Source organism: Mus musculus, chromosome 7 (assembly GCF_000001635.26).
Source record: "Mus musculus strain C57BL/6J chromosome 7, GRCm38.p6 C57BL/6J".
NCBI lineage: Eukaryota > Metazoa > Chordata > Mammalia > Rodentia > Muridae > Mus > Mus musculus.
The window spans coordinates 110,248,961-110,273,235 of NC_000073.6; the positions used below are offsets into that span (position 1 = coordinate 110,248,961).

General features: G+C 43.5%; 1 protein-coding gene across 2 annotated transcripts in view; it reads left to right on the forward strand.

The window, feature by feature from the left end:
- The window catches only part of Swap70 (SWA-70 protein), a 61,804-nt gene that overhangs the window by 27,258 nt on the left and 10,271 nt on the right, over window positions 1-24,275 (forward strand). The window contains exons 3-7 of one of the 2 annotated variants that reach the window (NM_009302.3): window positions 6,775-6,948; window positions 14,920-15,147; window positions 16,876-17,022; window positions 18,822-18,930; window positions 20,940-21,121. In NM_009302.3, coding sequence (NP_033328.3) covers window positions 6,775-6,948; window positions 14,920-15,147; window positions 16,876-17,022; window positions 18,822-18,930; window positions 20,940-21,121 — 840 coding nt within the window. The other variant, XM_017322086.1, reaches the window with a different exon arrangement.

Genomic DNA, 24,275 nt, shown 5'->3' on the forward strand with positions numbered 1-24,275 from the left:
TTCTGTGCCCGCATGGTCAGTTCACTGCTGTCTAGTTTGAGTAAAGTGACTGATACCTGGTGAATGCTTACCACTTAAAAAAAAGCTCTGTAGCCAAGTAGCCCAGGCAGGCCTAGTTTGACCTTGAATTCATGGCGGTCCTCCTGCATCAGTCCTCCAAGTGCTGTGCTGGTATTATAGGCATAAAACATCATACTTGGCTCCTTTACAAATAGTTAAGCAAATGAGCAAATGAACCCTGCATATTAGACACTGGGGATTCAGATGCGAATACAATATGGCCTTATATTGGAAAGGATTTGTGGTTTGTTTGTTGCTATGAACCAGAGCAGCCTGTGGGTTGTGACCCACTTGGGGTCACATATCAGATATCCTGCATATGAGATGTTTACATTACAATTTATAACAGCAAAGTTACAGTTATAAAGTAGCAACAAAACAATTATATGGTTGGGGGTCACCACAACATGAGGAACTGTATTGAAGGGTCACAGCATTAGGTAGGGTGAGGACCACTGGGCTAGAATAACAAAGAGCTTGGATTCAGGGAGGAATTTGAAGGTAGAAATGTGTGTGGCCACAGTAAGAGCCTCCCCTTGTCCGTCTGCATTTTCCTGGCTCCACACCTTTGCTCTGGTTTTATGTTTCATAAAACGATTATTTCTTTTCCATTATGGTATAATTCTCACCATATAAAACCTATTCTTTTTGTTTTCTGACATGCTGGACATCATCACAGCCCAAACTGATCCTCTTTTATGAGTGTGTTCTGTGTATGTGTGAAGGACTGCATTGGCTGTGGGTTCTTGTCCTCCACTTCTTGAGTAAGGCTCTTTTTGTTCTTTATTCACTGCTTATGCTAGGCTAACTACCTTGTGAGTGCCTTTGCCTCCTATCTCTCTGATATAGGGGTGCTGTGATTACAGACACAGGACCACACCTAGCTTTATGTTAATTTCAGGGGATTCGAACTCTGGTTCTCTGCTTGTGTGACACACTGCCCACTGAATCACTGAACTACCGCCCCACTGCCTACTCCCTACCTTTGTTGCTTTTTTTAAACAAAATTTTGCTGTTTAGCCCAGATCTTGTTATAATAGACCAAGCTGTCCTTGAACTCGAAGAAATTTGCCTGCCTCTGTTTTACAAGTATTCTGATAAAACACTTCATGTGCTATGATACCCAGTTTTTTGTTTTTTTCCCGAGACAGGGTTTCTCTGTATAGCCCTGGCTGTCCTGGAACTCACTTTGTAGACCAGGCTGGCCTCGAACTCAGAAATCCGCCTGCCTCTGCCTCCCAAGTGCTGGGATTAAAGGCGTGCACCACCATGCCTGGCTGTTTTTGTTTTTTTGAGATACTATTTTTCCATGTAGCTCTGGTTGGCCTCTGTATATTTGCTGTGCAGTTCATGTTGGCCTGCATAGCAAATATACAGGTGTGTGTGTGTGTGTGTGTGTGTGTATGTTTGTGATGGTAAAGACACTTGCCACCAAGTCTGACAACCTGAGCTCAATTTCTGGGACTTACATTATAGAAATAATAGACTATACACACACACACACACACACACACACACAGCAGTCCGCTTGTTTTAGCCTGTAAATGCTGAGATTACAGGTCTGCACCACCATGCTTAGCTCACATTTACTATCTTAAAGTGTACAACTTAGTAATTGTATAGTTACAGTAGTTGTTGGGACATTCACTATCCCATCATCCCTCAGAGAAAGCCTGTTCTTGTTTATATCACTCTCAGTTCTCACTTTTCCCAGTCCCCAGGAAACTAGCAACTTACTTTCTGCTTCATGGGTTTGCCTATTCTGAATATTCTTCTTCTTGGCTGTTGTTTAACAGTGCTACAATGGATGTAGGGGTACAGTATGTCTTCAAGGTCCTGTTTTCAGTTCTTTTGGATATTTACCCAGTAATGATATTGCTGGATCATGTGGTAGTTTCCTTTTTAATTTTTGAGGAACATCTGTACTGCTTTTCTCAGTAGCTGTGCCATTTTTCAGTTTTAGCAACAGTACACAAAGAGGGACGTACAGAAACTGAGCCCTGTGTGTCCTGGTGCTCGGTCTCTCTAAATCCTCATTTCACTGATTTGCTTTTGATGGTGGCCATCTGACAGGTGTGAGCTCATAGCTCATTGTGTTTGATTTGCATTTCCCTGTGATAAGTGATTTTGAACATCTTTTCAAAGGCTTATTGGCCATTTGTAGACATTCTCTGGATATACATATATCCAGAGAATGTGTGTGTGTGTATATATATATATATGTGTGTGTTAACACACACACACACACACACACACACACACACACACACACACACACACATATATACACACACACACACACACACATGTATATGTATACATACACACACACACACACACACACACACACACACACACACATGCTTGTCTAGTCAAGCCTTTTGCTCATTTAAATTTTTTCCTTTGGCCATTGTTAAGTGGGTAGTGTTGTCAGTGAGTTGGAGGAATCTGTTGTTTTCTAATAATCACTTATAAATGCATGTTTTCTTGGAGAAGTTGTATAAGTGTAGTTTTAAGTCTTTAATTCACTTTGATATAATTCATTCTTTTCTTATTTCCGTGTCTCTCTCTCTCTCTCTCTCTCTCTCTCTCTCTCTCTCTCCCCCTCCCTCACTCCCTCCCTTTTTAGGCAGGACCTCATGTAGTCCAGGTTGGCCTCTGACCTACAGTGTAGCTACAGATGTTCTTGAGCTTTCGATTCCCCTGCTTTCACCACCCACCCAGTGCTGGGATAGCAGCTGTCACCACCGTGCCCAGCTATGGTGTTAAGGATAGAACTCAGGGACTTGTGTGTGTTAGGTAAGCACTCTGCCCACTGAGCTAGCTCCAAACATTTTGAGTTACTTTTTGTACAGTGTTAGGTGAAGAACATTCTCCTGCATGTTACTATCTAGTCTCTGAAATGCTCTATTAAGGAGACTGTCCTTTCGCTGTGTGTTCTTGGCCCTTTATTGAAGACACTGAGTATGTGCTTGAACAGATCACTGATTCTGTTCTGTTTCCATGCTGTTTCTACATCCTCATTATATGTTTTAGTTATTTTAGCTTTGTGCCACATTTTAGGAAATGTGAGGCCTCCAGCTTTGTTTTTCTTTTCCCTTTGTAAGATTGTTTTTTGACTATTTAGGATCCCTTGAGATTCCATATGAATGTTAGGATTTTTTTTTTCCCTGTGTCTAGTTCTGCAAAAAACCATATTGACATTTTGGTAGGAATTTCATAGAATCTGTAGATTACTCTAGACATTATGAACATCTCAGGTCTTCTAATTCATGAACGTAATGAGATACTTTGCTACCTCTTTATATCTTTTTTTTTCAGCAGTATTGTATATTAAGGTTTTTATTGCGAGTCTTTCCTCTTCTTGAAGTAAGATAAGATATATAGTATATAAGATTCGGTCATCCACTTAGGGACTTCCAGTCTGTGTGCTTTTTACTTATTTTTCTTGCCTCATTGCTTTGGCCAGTCCTTCTAGTACTATGTCAAGAAGTAACAAGGTGGATGCCCCTGCCTTACTCGTCTTCTCTGAGGGAAGGCTTTCAGTGTCTCACACTGGGTATGAAGTTACTGTTACTATTTTTCCTGACAAGGTTTCACTCTGCAGCCCACGCTGGCCTCACACTCATCATTTTTCTTCTTCTTAAGCTTCCCAGGTGCTGGGATTACAGGTGTAGTACCCTACCACCCTTGGATGGCTTCCAGTTTTGGATTTGTTCTTAACCCAGGATGGCCTTGAATTTACCAAGTAGAGGAGGAGAATGTTGACCTGTTGATCCTCCTGCCTCTACCTCCCAAGTGCTGATGTATTGTGCCCAACTTGAAGTTCTTTTTCTGGTTCATTTACTTTTGCTTTCAGTCCTCTGTCTGTGGTTATCATGGCACCATTGTCTGCTGTCTCACAAGTCGACTTCTTGTGGCTTGCTTTCCCCTTCTTTGTTTTTGAATATCTATTTTTCTAGACTATCAACTTGAAGATGCTCACAGCTGAATACCTCCCTCGCTTCTCCCTTGGTTTGTGCACTGTCTTAGTTAGGGTTTAACTGCTGTGAACAGATACCATGACCAAGGCAGCTCTTACAAGGACAGCATTTACTTGGGGATGACTTAAGAGTTTCAGAGGTTCAGTCCGTCATCATCAAGGTGGGAGCATGGCAGCATCCAGGCAGGCATGTTGTAGGCGGAGCTGAGGGTTTGACATCTTCGTCTGAAGGCTGCTAGTAGAACACTGACTTCCAGGCAGCTAGGGTAAGGGTCTTACAGTCCATACCCACAGTGACACACCTACTCCAACAGGGCTATACCTCCCAACAGTGCCACTCCCTGGTCCAAGCACACATACAAACCATCACATGTACCTTCTTTCTACCTCCTGAAACCCCTACACAACATGTCAGTGTGTCTGGTGTGCTCTCTACATTCACGTCCTCCCTTTAAAAACCTTGCTTGTTCTCTTGTGCTCAGACATAGCATACATTTGGCTTCAGCTTACTCCGGGAATTTGATCTGCCATCTTCCTGCCCATCAGCCCAAGTTGCCCTGCATGAGTGCTGCTGCTCCTGTGCCTTTTCCTCTCCTGCTCTTGAATGCCTTTCCTTGTCTTTAGTGTGCATACACACCACTTGCCATGACAGACAGACTGAGGACCACTTAATGGTCAGTCCTGTGTTTCCACTGTGTGGCATCCAGGTATCAAACTCACGTCATCAGGCTTACCAGCAAGTGCCTTTGCCCACCGAGCCACCTAGCTGGCCTTCAGCATAGTTTAAGGTCCACTTCAAGTGCTCTCTTTTCTACAAAGTACTAAACTGGCTTGTGTACTATTTCTTAAAATTGTAAGCCCTTTGTGATTTGACCTCTGTTCACTCTTCAGTTACCTATCAAGCCACTCCCTGGGGGAAACCTATAAATTACCAGACACTCAGGGAATCACTTCTTGTTCCTCGGAGCAGGAATTCATGCTTTTGTGCACATGTCCTGTCCATATGGCCTGTCTTTCACTTAGTGCTTTGTTCCCATGGTGCAGGCAGAGCTGGTGTCAGTGGCTGTTAGAAGTAGCTCTGCACAGATAACCTGCGTCACACAGGGACCTTTATCTTTGACAGAGTGGAAAGAGTTGGCCTTTAAGCCTTAGTTTTGATGTGTACCAGTCATGTAAACTTGAGTAAAGTACCTCAGTTTTCTGAACCTATTTCCTGATCTATAGAACAAGGATGCTGTTCAAATTATAAAATTATATCAAGTTAGTCTAAGTGAGGGCTAGGGGTGAGGTATTGGTTTTATAAGTTCAAATGCCTGTCTAACATTCACGATGCTCTGGGTTTTGTCCCCACTGGGGGTGTCAGTGGTGCACTTGGTAAATATGTGTGCCACCAGATCTGGCAACCCAAGTTTGGTTCCCAGGATCCGAGTGGTGGAAGGAAAGAACTGACTCCTGAAAGATATCTCCTGACCTTCACATATAAATAAGTCTTCAATAAATGTGTTGGAGCTAAATAAATAAACAAGTCAGGCAGGGACACATGGTTTCTCAGAGGCTGGCTTGCCAACCACAGACTCTGGTTAAAGATCAAGAGATCTCCGTGAGGCCAGCAGGGGCTTCACATTATACACAACACAGAGTGCTTCTCCAAAGACAAATAGAACACGATTTGCTCTTGTCCTGCTCTCCAGCTCCTCCACGCTGCCTTCCATATTGTCCCAGAGTATGGCTGTAAAAATGAAGACCACGGAGCCTTCAGCTGTTAGTACAGATAAAGTCCTGACTCTTTACCATGAGTGACCAACCTCTTCCTTAGAGCCTCAACTCTCCTTTGCCAGGTTTGGTCTGGCTCGAGTTGAACTCTAATGTGAGACACTTCACAGGCTCTTGATGGCTTTCACATGGAGACAGAAAAGTATATGTCCTTATTTTCTCTCCTCCATGACACCTGAACATGAGAATGTGCCCCAGGCTCAGGGGGGACCCACTGTAGTGAGTGGCATGGAGGCCACAGCACAGGTGCAGTGGTGTTGTCTCATGGTGTACTGGCTGTGGGGTCCCCACTAGTCTATTCCTCTGACTGAAGCTCTGACTCCTACTGTCACTGGCTCAGGTGCATTGCCTCCTTTTTCTTGCTCGTGTTGGATCTGTGGAGTTATTCCTTGTTCTCCTAATAAACTTCCTTTTTGTTTAAATGAACACAAGGTGGATTCTGTCCACCTGAGACCACCGTCGCATGGGTTTCCCACTTACATTTAACCACCTGCATTCCTTCTCAACTGGCCATGGTTGCTGCCACCCCTGGATGTTCTGACGTTCTATTCTACAATCTGGAACATGCTTTACCCATTCTTGATCTGTTTAACTTTTTTTTTTCAGTGTGAGGATCAAAACAGGCCGTGAACATGTTACATAAGCATTCCACCACCGAGCCACACCTCAGTTCAAATATCAATAGCCCCACATTCAGGTCGGATTAGCTACTCAGCATTCCCATGGGATCTTGGTTACAATAATTGTCTTTATGTTTCTTGGTGAGATTGATTGCATATCAGTCTCTGGAAAGTAATAATTACGGCATACATTTTTCTTGTTGAGGAATGAGAAAGTATTCATTACATATGAATATTGCAACTGTCTCCTTGCATGTATTTTCTCTGATATGCGCCTGTGCGTGTGCATATGTGTCACCTTATTTTGGACTGGCTTGTGAGTTTCTCTTTCCTTTCTAGGTCCAAGACAACTTTGACAAGATTGAATTCAATAGAATGTGTTGGACACTTTGTGTCAAGAAAAACCTCACAAAGAGTCCTCTACTCATTACAGAAGATGATGCATTTAAAGTGTGGGTCATTTTCAACTTTTTGTCAGAGGACAAGTATCCACTAATTATTGTGCCAGAAGAGGTAAGTGTGGCTTTGGGGACTTTTTAGATATCTAAGTACTGATTTGCAAAATTTGTGTTGATTCAGTTTTGATATTTGTTTTTATTTTTGCTTCTTTGTTGTTGTTGTTGTTGTTTTTTTTTTTTTTTTTTTTTGATCAGAGGCAAAACAGGTTGAATCCAGAAAGCCCAATCTTAGGGGCAAATAAAAAATCTTCCTTGGAGATTTGCAGGGACAGTGAGACCCTTCCTCTTGGAATTGCTGTGGTTGCAGACGAATCCATCCTCATAGTATCTAAAGAGTATTTGTTCAGAACAAGGGACAGCATAGTTGTCTGCTTGCAGAAGAACTGGCTGATGCTCCATGGGAAGTGTGTAGGGTCCAGAGTACTCTTCCCTCACTGTGTTAGGCCTAGGTGCTGCTTTTCTCGTTTCAAGTTTCAGAGTCTAGGATGATGGATTTTTTCTAGACCGCTCAAAGCAAAGGAGAGCCCCTCTGCTGACCTTGCTCTGTGTCTTTCTCCCTGAATGCCCCAGGCGAGGGCATTGGGAGGGATTAGGAGTAAGGTTCCTATGCAGCGTTCTGGAAACCAGACATGCAGGAGAGGTTTGACCAGACATGGGTCTTTCTGGGTTAAGATGACAGTTCCCTGTATGCTACATGATTGTGATGTTATTGAGTCCTGCGGCTGAGCTTTAGGGTCTGAGTCCTCTGCAGAACACAGCTAACTGGTCTGTGCTACATAAGGCCGTAAGCAGTAGATTAAATTTGTACCCTCATGTTCCTTGTCTACTTTTGTTGATGGTGCCTGGTTGTGGCACATTTCAGTCCTGGGCACCTAGAGGTAGCACAGTGTTTTTTTTTTTTTTTTGTTTTGTTTTGTTTGTTTTTTTTTTTTTTTTTTTGTATAAAGTGTGGTCTTTGAAACAGACTGATTTTGAAACCAGACTTTACCACTTCTTCACAGAGAAACAGAGTAATCTTCTGATCTGTGTCTCTCCACCTTTAGAATGGAGATAGCTGTTTTCTACAATATTCCCTGTGAGGATAAAAAAGTTGAAGTATGTGAAACACTTGATGCAGTGTCTGAACCCATGCATGATACGTGCTCACCAAGTGGGCCATGATAATGTGTATGGCATGCCTGAACCCATGCGTGATACATGCTCACCAAATGGGCCATGATAATGGCATGTTTCATGTTGTAGATAGAGTATATCCTTGTGGGAATACACAGCTAGAGCTCCTGAGAAGCGAGGGCTGGAAAGAGACATGGAGAAACCACAGCAGTGGGTTAGGGCAGGGAGGGAGCGACCATAGTAGGAGTTGTGAGGGCCAAGGAGAACCTTGGGGCTGTTTCTATAGCAGCAGGAGGAAGTGGATTTGCTAAAGGAAGCAGATAAGAAGAGGCACATGAGAATGTAAATTGCAGAAAAATCAGATAGGAGTAAGAAGGGGCCTCTGGATTTAACAATAGGTAGCCATTGGTAGCAAGGGAGAGGCAGTTTCTCTATGGTAGTCTTGGAGTTAAGTATGATAATGTTTAAGTATTAAGTGTACAAGACTGTTAAAGGGGACATGGAGCATAACATCCTAAGGCACTGCCCAGCATAATCCAGAGTGGGTAATGGTGCCCTGCAAGGCCTCTGACAGACACGGCTGCTGCTCAGGGATATGCACATACTATTTTTTTCTTAGAAAATAATTGTATGCCTGCTGCTGCTGCTGCTGCTGCTGCTACTACTACTACTGTTTATCAGTGTTTTGTTTGCGTATGTGTCTGTGCACCATATGTGTGCCTGGTGCTGGTGGCCTTAAAGGTCAGAAGAGGGCATTGGATTCCCTTGAACTGGAGTTATGGAAAGTTGTGTGCCACCAGGTGGGTATGGGCAGTGGTCTTAGCTGCTGAGCCATCTCTCCAGCTCATGTAAGGCTTCTAACATGTCTCTCTACAGAGCCTTTGCTATTTTGGAACTGACTATGTAGACCAGGCTGGCCTCAAACTCACAGAGATCTATCTGCCCCTGCCTTCCTGAGTGCTGGGTCTAAAGGTGTATGCCACCATTCCTGGCCTTCCAATATGGTCTTTGAAGATATTTTGCAGCTACCACTCAGAATTCCAAGTTTATATGTACGCTGGAACTAGAAGTGGATGGGTCTCTTATCCTTGACCTTTTGTCACGAAAATATCCATGGTGGACCTGCAAGCCACTTTGCCTTGCTTTCAGAATTAACAATTAAGCAGCAAGGATGTGTGCGTACTTTATTGTAGACATGGTGAGAGCTTTCTTGATTTAGGGGCTTCGTTACCACTGAGCCACTGCTGTGGTCAGCTTCTTGATGATCCTGAGGAGCAACAGGACCCACACGGGCCTTGAGGGGCCTGGTGCTGCCTTTGCTGCAGCCCAGCCTGGGCTTCTGAATGCTTACCTATATCATTGCAGGCTGACTCGAACATTCTGTCCTCCTTTAAACATGTTCACCCTGTTTGGGAGGAGAGTGACCTCTCTGGTGCAGCAGACCTTGTCGTGTCTCGTGTGGGCTTACTCAGTGCTTTGCCTCCTTGAGTGCCTCTGCGTCTCCGCTCAGATGGGGAATTCCTCTCAGAATAGGAACATGTGGTGCAGTTCCAGCACCAGGGAAGTTTGAGGCAGGAGGATCAAGAGATTGAGGCCTGCCTGGTTTACATGACAAGGTCTGTTTCTAGCCACTAAGTAGAAATAGGGTTAGACTTAGAGATTATCCTTCTGTGAGTGAGCAGGAGTATTCCTGCAGGGTAGAGAAGGGGTCACTGGAGAGATTAATATGAACTTGCTTCAGTTGCGGAGTCAGCCTCTTGAAGTTTCACCGCGGCCTTGGCACACTGGGCTTTAGCAAGCCATCTGCCCTTTGACCGAGCACTGCACCCAAGGTCACACTAGGATGTGGGAAATAGTGCCTATTACATTTTGTTTCCTTTCTAAATATTTAACAATATAAAAACTATACGTTTGAACTGTTTTTGAAATGCAGGGTTTTAGAAAATGTAACATAAAAACATACATTTAAAAAAATAAAATTTAGAATGCAATGTCTTTGTGGGTTTAACTTATCTGTTGGTAATTTTAAAGTCTTACAAGTTCAGAGTGTCTCGTGTACATAAGAGACGTTTACTGCTCGTTACATAGAGTCTAAATAGAATGTATTTACCTTGTATACACACACACACACACACACACACACACACACACACGCACGCACGCACGCACGCACCACACACGCACGCACGCACGCACGCACGCACGCACGCACGCACGCACGCACGCACACACGCACGTGCTCGAGCATGCTCCTTTGTTTGTTTGTTTGAGACAGGATCTCTCTTTCTGGCTGGCCTTGAACTCCGAGATCCACCTGCCTCTGCCTCCCGAGTGCTGGGTTAGAGGCGTGCTCCTGTTCCTCCACTCTTGCATAATTTTTATGTTTCTACTAATCCATCTATCATAATGATCACTGTGTTTAAAGTTTACAGTTTTTGTTGTTACTTGTTTTGTTTTTGAGACATGGTTTCACAGTGGAGGCTGGGCTGACCTCAAACTTGTGGCTATTCTCCTGTCTCCACCCCTGAGCCCCGAGATCATAGATATGCTGTACCATACCCAGTGAAATCAAGGCTTTTTTTCTCTACTTCAGCCAATACTGTCTAACGACGGCAGTTGTGTGAATAATGCACCCACAATATTCATTCGACTATGGTTTCCATTACCTAGAACGAATGTCAAGAATGTTAAATAAATATTTAAATTACATGGTAAAGTCAAGGTGTTTTCTGTCGGCACGTTTGTAGAGAGATGGTGAGCCCCTTTGAGTTGGTTCCACATTTTCTTCTGGTGATAATTCTTGGAAATGTGTGCCCATAAAGCATAAAGTATAGTTTTTACTAGTGTCATTTCCCATAGAACCAAGAACAAAACAGGATGTGTCTGTCACACACGTATTTGGAAGAAGTGCCTTGCTGCAGTGAAAACTCAAACTTGAAATGTTTTAAAGAGATCTTAGTAGAGGTAAAATGTAGGTTGCTCCTTTAATGACAGAGAAAACTTTTGACAGAATAAAAATCCAAGCCAAAGACCTAGAAAAATCACATTCAGCTTCAAGTTTCTTCTTGTTATTTTTAGTGAAATCTGCTTGGAAGGAGGAAGCAGGCTGCTTCCTGGACTGAATGAGCCTTAGAATTGGCACAGGCGCTTCTGTAAAGCAACCCTGGCACACACGTGACTCATTATTTAGTTTACTTGAATAGTGGAGTGAGAATGTGTCTCTTTGGCCAGCACAGGCAAAAGGTCCTTCTGCTCCTTGGTTAGAGTGTGTATGATTGTGTTCCAAGTCAACAGGAAGGACACAGTTGCTGGGAGTGATGGCTTGTTGGTGTTGGGGCTTAAAGTCAGCCTTCCAGGGCTTGAGAGTTTACCATTCCAAGAAGGTTCCAGAACTTGGGAAGCTGCTTTGAGAACTGAATTGAGAATCTGAGTTGCAAACAAAGGGTCACCTGGAGCTGGGAGGTGGTGGGTAAGCAAAGGCTGTCTCCTGATTTGCGCAGTGTCATGGGCTACAGCATCCTGTCAAATCCACAATGGCCCTTCATCCTGTATACACACATGCCATGCACATGTGCTTCCTCATAGTATTCCCTTGATGAGCTAAGTCTCAACCAGCAGCCCAGTGCCTCGTTTTGGGCTCCCTTAGGGAGTTAGAACTTCTATGTATGTTATCACTACCTTGGATAATTGCTTATCTAACTATCTTTTATTTTATATTTTTTATTAGATATGTATTTACATTTCAGATGTTATCCCCTTTCCTGGTTTCCCCTCCCAACCCCCTATCTCATCCCCGCTCCCCTGCTTACTAACCTGCCCACTCCTGCTTCCCTGTCCTGGCATTCCCCTACACTGGGGCATCGAGCCTTCTCAGGACCAAGGGCCTCTCCTCCCATTGATGCCCACAAGGCCATCCTCTGCCACATATGCAGCTAGAGCCATGAGTCCCTACATGTGTACTCTTTGGTTTAGTCCCTGGGAGCTCTGGGGTGGGTAGGGTCTGGTTAGTTGATAGTGTTATTCTTCCTATGGGGTTGCAAACCCTTTCAGATCCTTCAGTCCTTTCTCTAACTCCTCCATTGGAGATTCCCTGCTCAGTCCAATGGTTGGCTGTGAGCATCCACCTCTGTATTTGTCAGGCACTGGCAGGGCCTCTCAGGAGACTGCTGTATCAGACTCCTGTCAGCAATCACTTGTCGGCATCCCCAATAGTGTCTGGGTTTGGTGACTGTATATGGGATGGATCCCCAGGTGGGGCAGTCTCTGGATGTCTTTCCTTCAGTCTCTGCTCCACACTTTGACCAGACCAAATGACGCTCAAGAAGGAATACCAAAATATGGCTACTTCTGTCCTTCTTAGAAGGGGGAACAAAGTACCCATGGGAGGGGCTAACTATCTTATTACCTGGATGTAGGAGTAAACAGACTCTCTTGTAGCCCAGGCTGTCCTTGAATTCATTATTTAGCTGAGGATAGTTTTGATCCTCCTGCTACAAACCGACTCTTACTGCTTGCGTGCATTCTCTCTCTCTCTCCTTTCTTTTAAAAAACTTATTTTGTTTTAGCCTCTTCTTGACTTTAATCATCTTTCTCATTATCCTTTTTTCTCTTCGGTTACTACCCTCCACCTCCTTAGAAGCACAAAAGGCTAGGCTGTAAGTGACACCTCTTCACCAAGAGGAGAGCGGGGCCTGAGTGTGCTTCCCTTCCACTCAGAGCATTTGCTGACGCTGCTCATGCCTTTTCAAGGCCTTGCTTAATGAATGTTTATCCCAACGGAGCTTCTATCACTAAATTTGTGATGGTTTTGAACTTGCAGTACTTTGTAAATGGAATTTCTTTCCATTTCCTGTTGCATTTTATTATTTCACAAACAGCATTATAATCACATTAGCAGGGGTACAAAGAATAAAAAAGAAAAATGAACCCCAAGTCTTATTTGTAACTAAATATTTTCTGTGGTTTTGACAAATGTTTGCCAGAAAGTCTGCATTTCTGTTTATGCAGGTGAAACCATGGGTCAGCTTAACTTTGCATTCTTTGTTCTCATACTTGGGAAACAATTTCTCAAGTGTAATTTTAAGTGTTTGTGTAATGTCGCCCGGTATGGAGGGGAAGCGACCTCGGTGGTGTGGCTGCTGGGTGGCTCTGTGCTGACTGTCCTCTGTGTGATGAGTATTGTTATCCCCATTCACAGATGAGGAGATTGGAGCTTAGCTTGTTCATTTTAGGTGTCAGCTGAGGTCCCTTGCTGAACTCTGGGAATTCAAAGATAGATGGGGCACCTGTGAAGAATTCAGAAAGGGGTGGAAAAGCAGACAAGGATTAGAGAATGGAACCCAGCACACTGAGTGCCGGGACACAGAAGGGGATATAGGGAATGCAGCACCTGCTGTAGGGTTGGTTGAAGCGGTGTGAGGGAACCTGGGGTCTTGTTAAAAATGCAGTGTGGCCTTTGGAGAGGGTGAGATGCCCAGTATGAGGCCTGAAGCAAGCAGATGGAGAAGGATCACATTTGTGAACTGTCTGGAAAAACAGTACTTTCTTTCTCTTTCTCCCGTGAGTTTTTTGTTTATTCTCTCTCTCTCATCCTCCCCCATCCCTCTTTTTTTATTCTTTGAGACAAGAGTTTCACTCTGTAGCCCTGGCTGACCTGAAATAGCTGTGCTTTAGTCTCCTAAGTGCTGCCATTAAGTATGCCATGGCATGCAGCTAAATATTTATTTTCCATTTCAACCTTTTAGGAAGATAAGCATTTTATATCCTGATCCAGCACAAACAAATATGTGTACACAAAAAACTTGTAAAACTGTATCTGGCTCTACTGTGATTGAACTAGCATATTTTCATTCCATCACAAAAATCCTGGCTTACTTCATAGTGAGAACCACTGATCCCAGGAATGTCAACAGCACTTTGTTTCTGGTTTGATGTAAATGGTGAGGACATAGAGTACTGGCATGGGGTTTGTGGGTGATTTTGCACCAACTGAAGTCAGTAATGAGGGGAGGAGATCAGAGAGGACAGGAGGTGTGGTAAATATGTGCAAAGTATCTGATGTGCACGTATGGAATTACCATGGTCACACCCATCAGTGTGTACTATGAATATGCTCTAGAAATACATCAGATAGAGAGGAAACATTGGGAAGGTAGAGACGAATGATAGTGTTTGAGAGTAACCACACGGGGTTGTTGAAGACAAGCAATGTCATCTCCTCGTTCAGTGACACTGCCTCTGCCCTGCCCTCCAATATTTTTCTGCATAATGTCTGATGTTTCAGGGTTTGGTAAGCCTTTTTGGCTCAGGCTAGGAATCCAATCATATTTGTCACATCATCAGTGTTCTGGTGGATGGGGACAGCAGCAAAGAGATAACTGGTTTACATAGGAAGTCTGTAAATTAGGGGATAACTTGTGCATTTGAGATGTTTATTTGATTTAACACTAATGTTTAGTGAGATTTGTGTGCAGAGCTGGGCGCTGGTTGCAAATGCTCCAGTAATTCAGTACAAGGGAGGTGGGGTCCAGAGAATCAGGTCAAGGTCATACTTGGCTACATAGAGTAAGTTTGAGGCCAGTCTGGACTATATGATGAGATTCTGTCTCAAACAAATCAAAACAAAAGGAAGAAGAGATTAACGTTCTTGGTATATTGAAGTATTTATCTAAAGAGAGTAATGAGGTGTCAGTAGTTTGTTTGTGTATGGTGTATTTATATATAGCATGGTGGCACACTTCCTTAATCCAGTGCTCAGAGTCAGAGGCTGGGGGATCTTTGTGTTCAAGGCCAGTCTGGTCTAAAGAGTAAGTTGGACAGCTAGGGCTACACAGAGAAACCTTGTCTCAAAAACACTAAAAAAAAAAAAAAAAAAAAAAAAAGAAGAAATAATTAATTTTTTGTTTCCCTACAGATTGAATACCTGCTTAAGAAGCTTACAGAAGCTATGGGAGGAGGTTGGCAACAAGAACAATTTGAACATTACAAAATAAACTTTGATGACAATAAAGATGGCCTTTCTGCATGGGAACTTATTGAGCTAATTGGGAATGGACAGTTTAGCAAGGGCATGGACCGTCAGACCGTATCTATGGCCATTAACGAAGTCTTCAATGAGCTTATTTTAGATGTATTGAAGCAGGTAAGAGGGCCATAGCACTTTCTCTCTCATCTTTAGATTCTGATGTTTGAGACCAAATAGCTTCCTTCCCTCTCCATAAGTCACTTATACTCTTTAAATGATTTAGAACAAAAATAAAGTTTTCTGTTTTCTCTGTTATTAGACTTTTAGGATTCGCCCACCCTGCTGGGATATTGAGGATTAAACCAAGGTATTATGCATTCTAGACAAGTGCTTCACAGTTGAGCTATATCTCTAGTCCCAGGCTCTTGTTTTAAAGAATTATTGTCACAGTTTTGAAGTACAGTTAAGAATTGAGAAGTTACTATTTTTGAAGGGACTGTTCAATCAAGTTTCCAAATGATTTTTAAAAAGTACCCTTATGTCATATGTAATTCTGTACCCACTAATGTGGAAAGATGCCCATGGTGTGTTGTTCGGTGGAAACAACAGGCCATAGAACAGTGGGCTCTTGTAACTCCTGCTCTTGTAACATGACACATGTGTAGAGATGTCTAGAAGGATGCTCACAAATGTTATCTAGTGATCACCTCCGGAATGTGTGATTTTGGTGAATTTTATATACATTTTTTTCTATATTTTTAGAAAGTACATGATTTTCCAATATTTTTATAGAATTAGAAAAATACCTTTACCTTTAGAAAGTGATACTTTCATATAGCAAAGTTGTATTTATCTTAACGGCTATATCTTTTTTCCCTCAGCATTCAACAGTGGCTAATATACATGTAGGAAACTAAATACTTACTAAATAGAACATCTGTTTGTCTGAGACAGGATTTCACCTTAGCTTTGGCTGGCCAGGAACTCATTGTATAGATCAGGCTAGCCTCAGTCTACCTCCTGGGATTAAGATTTGTACCAGCTGCATGCATATATATATATATATATATATGTATGTATGTATGTATATATACACATACAGACACACACACACCCGTCTTTCAAACATCTGTTTTAAAAAAAACAAACATTAAAAAAAAAATATACACACACACACACTATAGTTGTCTTCAGACACACCAAAAGAGGGCATTGGGCATCTGATCTCATTACAGATGGCTATGAGCCACCATGTGGTTGCTGGGACTTGAACTCATGACCTCCAGAAGAGCAGTCAGTGCTCTTAACCACTGAGCCATCTCACCAACCCTCTTTCAAACATCTTACATTATTATATCAAATAACCTGCTTTCCATTTTCCATACTTAGTGCTTTCCTTGTCCAGTAGGTGATTATTACTATCCTTGCTCTTTCTTCCATCAGTAAGCACTGATTAAGGCTTAACTTGAATAGGGATCTGATATTATAAGGATGTATGGCTGTGTCTCTGTCCACATGCCATTATGTCTCCTTTTGCTGTGCCTCCCAAACATGTCTGTTTACCTATAAATATTTCGATAAATGTCTTAAAAGGTGAGGCAGTGTAGGAAAATTCACTGTTTATTAATAGCAAAGGTTCTGTTATCTGTATGTCACTTGCAGAGACTCTGAAATGTCTAGATTTACATGTAAAGCTTTTGTGTGTGGTCATGTGGATTTCACTGGGGATCACGTCTCTGGAGCACAGATTCTCAGAGACGCCGGTCCATTGTCCACACAGGTGAGAACCACTAACGTGTATATTTTGGACCAGGTGTCAGATAATAGAGTAAATAAGACAGTCAGAGGATTGTCAGCTCTTACACATGAAAGCACACGTGTTACATTTGGTTTAATGTGTCATAGGGTTACATGATGAAGAAAGGTCACAAACGGAAAAACTGGACTGAGCGCTGGTTTGTATTAAAACCCAACATAATTTCCTACTATGTGAGCGAGGATCTGAAAGATAAGAAAGGAGACATCCTGCTGGATGAAAACTGCTGTGTGGAGGTGAGTGGGCGTGGCCTCTGCAGTTTGCCCTGGGCTGCCCTCTGCTGCCCCCTGCTGTCCATGGGCTTTCCAGCCTCACTTTTACCGACTAAACCTTCTAATAATCCCCAAGTGGACATTTCCAAAATAAAGTATAGTCACTGTGACTTCTAAACTAAAACTTAAAGACAGCTGACAAAATGTGTACTTAATACGAATATATTTTCTGTTTTATGCTTTGAGTAAAGTATAAGGATTAAATCTGAGAGATTTGTATGTAAGGAATCATTGAGTAAAATCAAGCCATTAAAAAGGCAAAAAAAAAATGCAGTAAGATGATTTTGTAAGTTATCAATAGACTAAAGACCTGGAGCTTTTAAAATAAAGCAAATAGAAGAAAATTGACCATTTTGGTCAGATAGGGTCTCGTGTAGCTTGAAGTAACCATGTAGTCAAGGATGGGCGCGGATTCCTTATTTTCCTGCCTCTTCTACCCCAGGTCTAGGGACTATAGGCATGCACTACCACTCTTCATTTTATTTTATTTTATTTTTAATAAAGATATGATGCATTTATGAGGACAGGCTCTCGTCTAGTCTGAGTGGCTTTAAACCTGCTGTAGCCTTGAACTCTTCATCCTTTTGCCTCTTTCTACACAGTACTAAGATGGCAAGTGTGGGCCTCCGTGTCTTCCTTGAGTGATATATTTTATAGCTGTTAATTCTGTAACGATGTAAAGTCCTAAAGAACAGAAGTTTTGTAGGGGCAAAGTGACACATATCTGTAAACCCAGCAATCAGGAGGCTGGAGGATTTCCTACTCTACCTGGCCAGGGCTACATGGCAAGACATTGTGTCAAAAAAAATTACTTTTTGTTTTTTAGACTTGATTTGTATATTAGCCACCACTAGTGTTTTGGTATTGTTGAATAACAATTAAAATCTGGGACTTCACACTCAAACTATAGAAATGGTATAAAGCTCTATTAATACTTTGTGGCGTGCTCATACTCCGCTAAACTGAGACCTAAGGATTTTCATAGGCGCTGCCGTTTCACTCACTCTCTTGAGAGAGGTCAAGAAGCACAGGGCACCAGCAGTAACAACTCAGGTGTAAGAAAAAGCCATAGCAGTCAGAGGTCTCCTATATGTGCTGTCCCTTCTAGGGTTCCTGCAGGGGACACTCTCAACTGCTAGAGTGCAAGCAAAGAGCATGGGTCTCCTTGTCCTTACTGGGTATTGTATTCATCTTATGTAGATGTGGCATCTCAGTCAGAGGTCACTGTGACCACACAGGAGGCTGCCTGGGGACAGCTTTAGTAGTCAGACATTTGCATTTTTAGGTGTTTTTCTTTTGGCACTGAGTTTCAGTTAGACTTACATGTTAAGAGATTAATTGAAATACATCAGAAGAAAACTAAGCCAGGTGTGGTGTGACACATGCCTGTAATCCCAGCATTTAGGAGGCTGGGGCTGAAGGGTCGTGAATTCAAGATCCTCCTAGTCTACGTTGTGAGACCCTGTCTCCATAAACAAAATGGTAGTTTCCTGCTGATGGACTACACTTCCCAGCTTCCTTGGAACTATGGAAGTCATTTCCACCTCAACAAGAGGCCACATCCTATCTTCCTCTGAACATTTTGGCATCCACATATGTGGGTGACAGAGATGCCACCTTGCCATGAATAAGCATGGTCCCACCTAAGGTCAGACCAAGTCTCTTTCTTTCTTCCTTTTCTCTTCCCTCAGCTGCTTTTAAAATAATCTAATACAAACAAAAAGAATAAAAATTTAAAGAACTAATTATGGTTTCTGTTTTAGTCTCTGCCTGACAAAGATGGAAAGAAATGTCTTTTTCTAATAAAATGCTTTGATAAGACCTTTGAAATCAGTGCCTCAGATAAGAAGAAGAAACAAGAATGGATTCAGGGTAGGACATTTTTTATTATTTTCCACAACAGGGAGCAGAAGGTGGGCATGGTATAGGCTTTTAGTCCCAGCACTGGGAGGTAGACAGGGAGGGGTAGGAGCTCTCTACACGGAGTGCCACGCCAGCCTGTGCTTCTAGAGACCCTGACAGGGAAAAACAAAACAACAGCAACAACAACAACAATCCCCAAAAACCAAAACCGTGAGTGCTCCAACTTTGTGTTTTCAAACCTCGCCTAGACACTGGCACAGTTTGTTTCCTTATGTCATGGCGATTGCCACATGAGAAACAAAACCAAGGAAACATAAGTTCCCCTTTTTTGGGGGGCGGGGGTTCGAGTCAGGGTTTCTCTGTGTAGCCCTGGCTGTCCTGGAACTCACTCTGTAGACCAGGCTGGCCTCGAACTCAGAGATCTGCCTGCCTCTGCCTCCCAAGTGCTGGGATTGCAGGCGTGTGCTACTACTGCCTGGCATAAGTTCCCTTTTTAAATTTTTTTGGCCAGTTTGTTTGACTTTGTGGGGACTAAACTATATTTTAGGTTTTACTGCCCTAATTCTTGAAAGAGTATGGAATTTTCCTCTAGGCATATGAAAAATGTTAGTGAATGTTGAGATTTTGGTCATGCACAAGATGGAAAAGGAATTTATGGAGTGGTTTTGTAACTCAAGAAACCGATAGCTTGAGGAGAGAGCATCGTGTTAGCATTTAAAAAGAAGTGGATGATGTAGCCTTACTCATTTGCTTAAATGATCTCAGAAGGAGCACAATAGACTGTTAGCACTGGTTGCTGATGGGCAGGAAGCCCAGGGCAAGAGTAGGCAGAAACACTTCCTGGATGTCTGTCTGTTCATGCTTCTCGAATTTGAACAATAGGTATTAGTTAACAAGACATTACATTTAAGTAGTTGAAAACACCAAGAGCCAGGTGTGGTAGGTTGTGCCAGTGATGCCACCAGGAGGCAGAGGCGGTAGATTGCTGTTGATTCAGAGCCAGTCTGCACTACATAATAGGTTTCAGGGCAACTTCACTTACAGAGTCAAACCAGAAAAGGGGCTAGAGAGATGGATGGCTCAGTGATGAACAGCACTGGCTGGTCCCCTAAATGATGTTCAATACCTACAGGTCCCAGGGCGTCCGACACCCTTCCTCTACCTTCTCGGGGATCAGATACACGCATGGCGCACAAACATACAGGCAGGCAAACTACTCATAAACATAAGATAAATTAAAAAAAAACAGAAAGAAATGAGATTTTATATGAAATGTGATATATGTATGCAGACAGTGTTCATCTGCAATATATGTGTCTTAGGAAGTCCTTTGTGTGCTATGCTATATAATAAATGGTAACTACTGTGATATGTATTTACATATAGGGAGGGAAGTGATTTCATAGACATAGCTGAGGGCAGAGTCTGTGTAATAGACTGCACATCAGATGCTAAGAACTTTGATTCTCTGCCCTTAGTGTGCCTTAATTTTTCTTGGCTTTAAAAACTGTTGTTATGTGTATGTGTGCTGATGATGTGTGTGTATGGGCATATATTGCCACATCTCATGTGTGGATCCCAAGGATTAAACTGGTCCAGGCTTTCACAGCTAAGTGTCTTTGCATGCTGAGTCATCTTGCCTGTCCTTATCTAGCATTTTGGGGAGTAGGAAAGGGCCAGGTATGTGGTATCAGCACTTGGTAACCAAAGACAGCAGGGTTGCTCTGAGTTTGAGGACAGACCAAACTGGGCTATCTAATGAAGCTCTGTCTTAGAAAGTGTGTGTGGGTGTATGTAGTGTGTAGTGTGTTTCCAGTGAAGTGTCTGTAAGCACAGGTGCACAGCTGTGGACCTGGACTCAGAAAAGACTTGAACGCACATCTTTCTCATGTGGGAGCTGGAGAAGCTGATACTGCCCAGGCTGAGCTCACTGGCACCATCGCACCCCGACTGGTGTTACATATTATTCGAGTTTAGATATATGTTGTAATTCCTGTTCTTTCTCCTTCTCCTTCTAGCCATTTACTCCACCATCCATCTGTTGAAGCTGGGCAGCCCCCCACCACACAAGGAAGCCCGCCAGCGTCGGAAAGAGCTCCGAAGGAAGCTGCTAGCCGAGCAGGAGGAGCTGGAGCGGCAGATGAAGGAACTCCAAGCCGCCAATGAAAACAAGCAACAGGAGCTGGAAAGCGTGAGGAAGGTTAGGCGCAGGACAGAGATGGCAAGGGAAACAGCAAGGGAAGCGCAAGCAACAGGAGCTGGAAAGCGTGAGGAAGGTTGGGCACAGGACAGAGACGGCAAGGGAAGCGCTGTCCCGCTTGGTACCCAAGCCACACACAGCCTCAGGAGCTTTGCTTTCTGCACAAAAGTTAGGAGTTGTTTGGTGAGCTGAGTTCTCAGAAGGTGTCCAGCCCTAGGGCTAGCAAGCTGTGTCTATAAGGGTAAAGCTCTGAGCTGTCCCTCTTAGAGATGGTGCTAAAGGGCTTAGACTTGAACCGTTGTTTTGTGTGTTCACACATGCTCTGACAGCTCTGTGGGATACACACACAGAAGTAGAACTGAGAAGTAGAAGGTGACCCAGATCTATAGGCAGGAAGGCTGGGCTCATGGAAGAGCCGCTGTCTTGAACAGTGCTGTTCACTCTGCTGCAGGAGGCTCTGTAGTCACCTGCTGCAGCCAGACATGGCGAATTCCAGTTTGTGACAATGACTAGTCATGTGTTTCTGAGGGGAACTAACTTGCTGTGGCGTTTGCTGGAGGTTCTTATGTCTTGCTGCTCTCAACGTCTCTTTGTGGTTTTACTGTGGTGTTGCGACTGCCGCTGTCCTTGTTTTACGGCAGGGCCTCAGTATGCAGCTTTGGCTGGCCCAAAGCTTCCTGTGTAGACCACACTGACCTCTAACTCAGAAATCAGCTCTGCCTGGGAGGAATGATGAGGCCACCATGTCTGGCACTGTCTTTGTTTTTTTTTTTTTATCTGTTTAGAATTTATAGAATGTGGACCAAGGTTTTCCATTATGTTGGGTAAAATTTCCATGTATTTCTTCAAGTATTTTTGCTCCCTTTTTACTTGTTCCACATGCTGTTGAACAGAATATTGTGTGTAACAGTCACCAGATTCTCTGATGCTGTTTATTTTTCTTGTTTTTCTGTCCTTCTGACTGTATAATTTCTGTGTATCTCTTTAGTAGCCCAAAGAGATTGTTGAGCCCCTCTAGTTGATTCTTTTTTGAAATAAGATCTTGAAGTCCTGGCTAGCCTTCAACTCTCTACATAGGGAAGTTGGCCTTGAACGTCTGCTCTTCCTCTTGCAGCTTCCAGTTCAGGAGTCCTAGGTGTGCTCCAGCACACCACGCCCTGGCTTCCTAATGCTGTGCACGCTGTGCACGGCGTGCACACCGTCCTCTAGAAGACTTACTCTTCAGTCGGTTCTTGAACATTGCAGCTCATCATTCTCCATTTGGTTCTTTTATATTAGCCTCTTTGGCCCTTGGTCTTGGGAAGATTATATGCCCAGTACAGGGGAACGCCAGGGCCAGGAAGCGGGAGTGGGTGGGTTGGGGAGTAGGGCAGGGGGAGGGTATAGGGGACTTTCAGGATAGCATTTGAAATGTAAATGAAGAAAATATCTAATAGAAAAAACTGAAATGGAAAAAAATTAATTAGCCTCTTTATTGATATGCTTTCTCCACTTGACCGAATATTGTTATTCCTTCTATTATATCTCTAACTGTGACTTCCTGTCATTCTTTTATAGTATATTTATTGTAATGGCTTTGTAGATATGCTCCTGTGCTGCTTCAAAGGCTGTGCCTGTTGACTGTTTTCCTACATAGGGGTTACACTTTCCTGTTTCCTCATACTTTTTTTTTTAGTTGAAAACTGGATGTTTTAGAAGATAAGGTGGTGTGGGAACTATGGATACTGATCCTGACACCCCTACCCGAAGCTTGCCATTGTGTGGTTATTTATTTAGTAGTGACTTGGCTGGACTATTTCCTGGACCCCCGAGGCCTTCAGTCTGCTCCTTAGGGCAGCAAGCTGGGGTGTGCGCAGCCACAGTCACCTGGCATGACCCTCCACACGGCTCTCCTCTTCTCCCTGTAGACTTTCCTTCCCGTCACCCCTGACTGACCGCTAGAGTTCACTGAGTTCTGGATGTTTGCTATGATTTCCGCAGTGCCTAGGAATGAAGCAGCCTCAGTCTGAGGTTAAGTTCAGACCCGTGTCCTCTCAAGGCCAGTCTTAGAGAGGGCTCTGCCTAGCCAGACCTTCCTGCTTCTGTCAGGCTTAACTAATCTGGTTGGTTTGCTTCCCGGTGGGACTGCTCTTAATCACTGCCCAAATCTCCTTTGTATGCCTTACATAGCAAAGTTATGTTTGGTGAGCGCTGCAGTGCTTGCTTTTCTCCTTGAGCGAAACTTCCCTGGAAGGCTGGGTGCGTGGGTGCTAGGGACCTATAACCTCAGCACTTGGAAGGCTGAAGCAGGAGGATTGCAAGTTGTATGAGCTTGTGTGGAGACAGCAGCACATACTTGGAGCCATCCACAGTCCTGCCTTAAGAGCAGAGGGCACCGCCTGCTGTCACCTCTGTTTCCTTCTCCCCCTGTGGAGCTTTTGCCCAAGTGAGTTTAGACCTGTCTTCTCTGCCTGCCAGCCTTGACCCCAGTGAAAACCCAGCAGCAGCTCTTCCCTTACCCAGCCTGGGCTGTGAGCAGAGGACAGAGGGCGCCCTTGTCTCAGCTTTCTTCTGCCAGGAGTGGCATTTCCTTCTTGCCTGGGGGAGGGGAGGGGGTGCCTGAAACACCACAGCCTTTTTGTTTTCTGTGTATTTGTTTGTTTGTGTTTTGCCTTTTGTCCTTTGAGGGTGGAATGGATCAACTTTGGGGCCTTGTGTATGCTGGGCAAGCACTCCACCGCTCAGGTACAGCTTCAACACGCTAGGATAATCTGCAAGCTTTAATGTGGTTTGTTTTTTTAAACCAGTTGTTCTTGGAGGGGGTTGAGGATGGGTGGGGGTGGGGGTTGAGGAAGCTCCCTGTGTCACCTGCCTGGAAGCTGAGCTGTGGTAACGAGTAAGGAATAGTGTGGTGGGAGACAGCACTGTATAGAAAGCTCCAGAACTAGGTCAGACTATGAGCATAGTTGCAAGTGATAATGATCCAGTGGTCTCCTCGGATTCTCTGTGTACAGTGTTTAGCATCGAGTCATTTGTACCGGATTTGTTTTATGCGCTGACTGGGCAGACTGGTCTCATAGCTTTTATTTAATTTTTATTAATTTAGTAATTTTATTAATTTTTGTTATATGCTTAAGCAAGAATTTCTCTTCCGCTGTAACAATCTTGCTTTTCT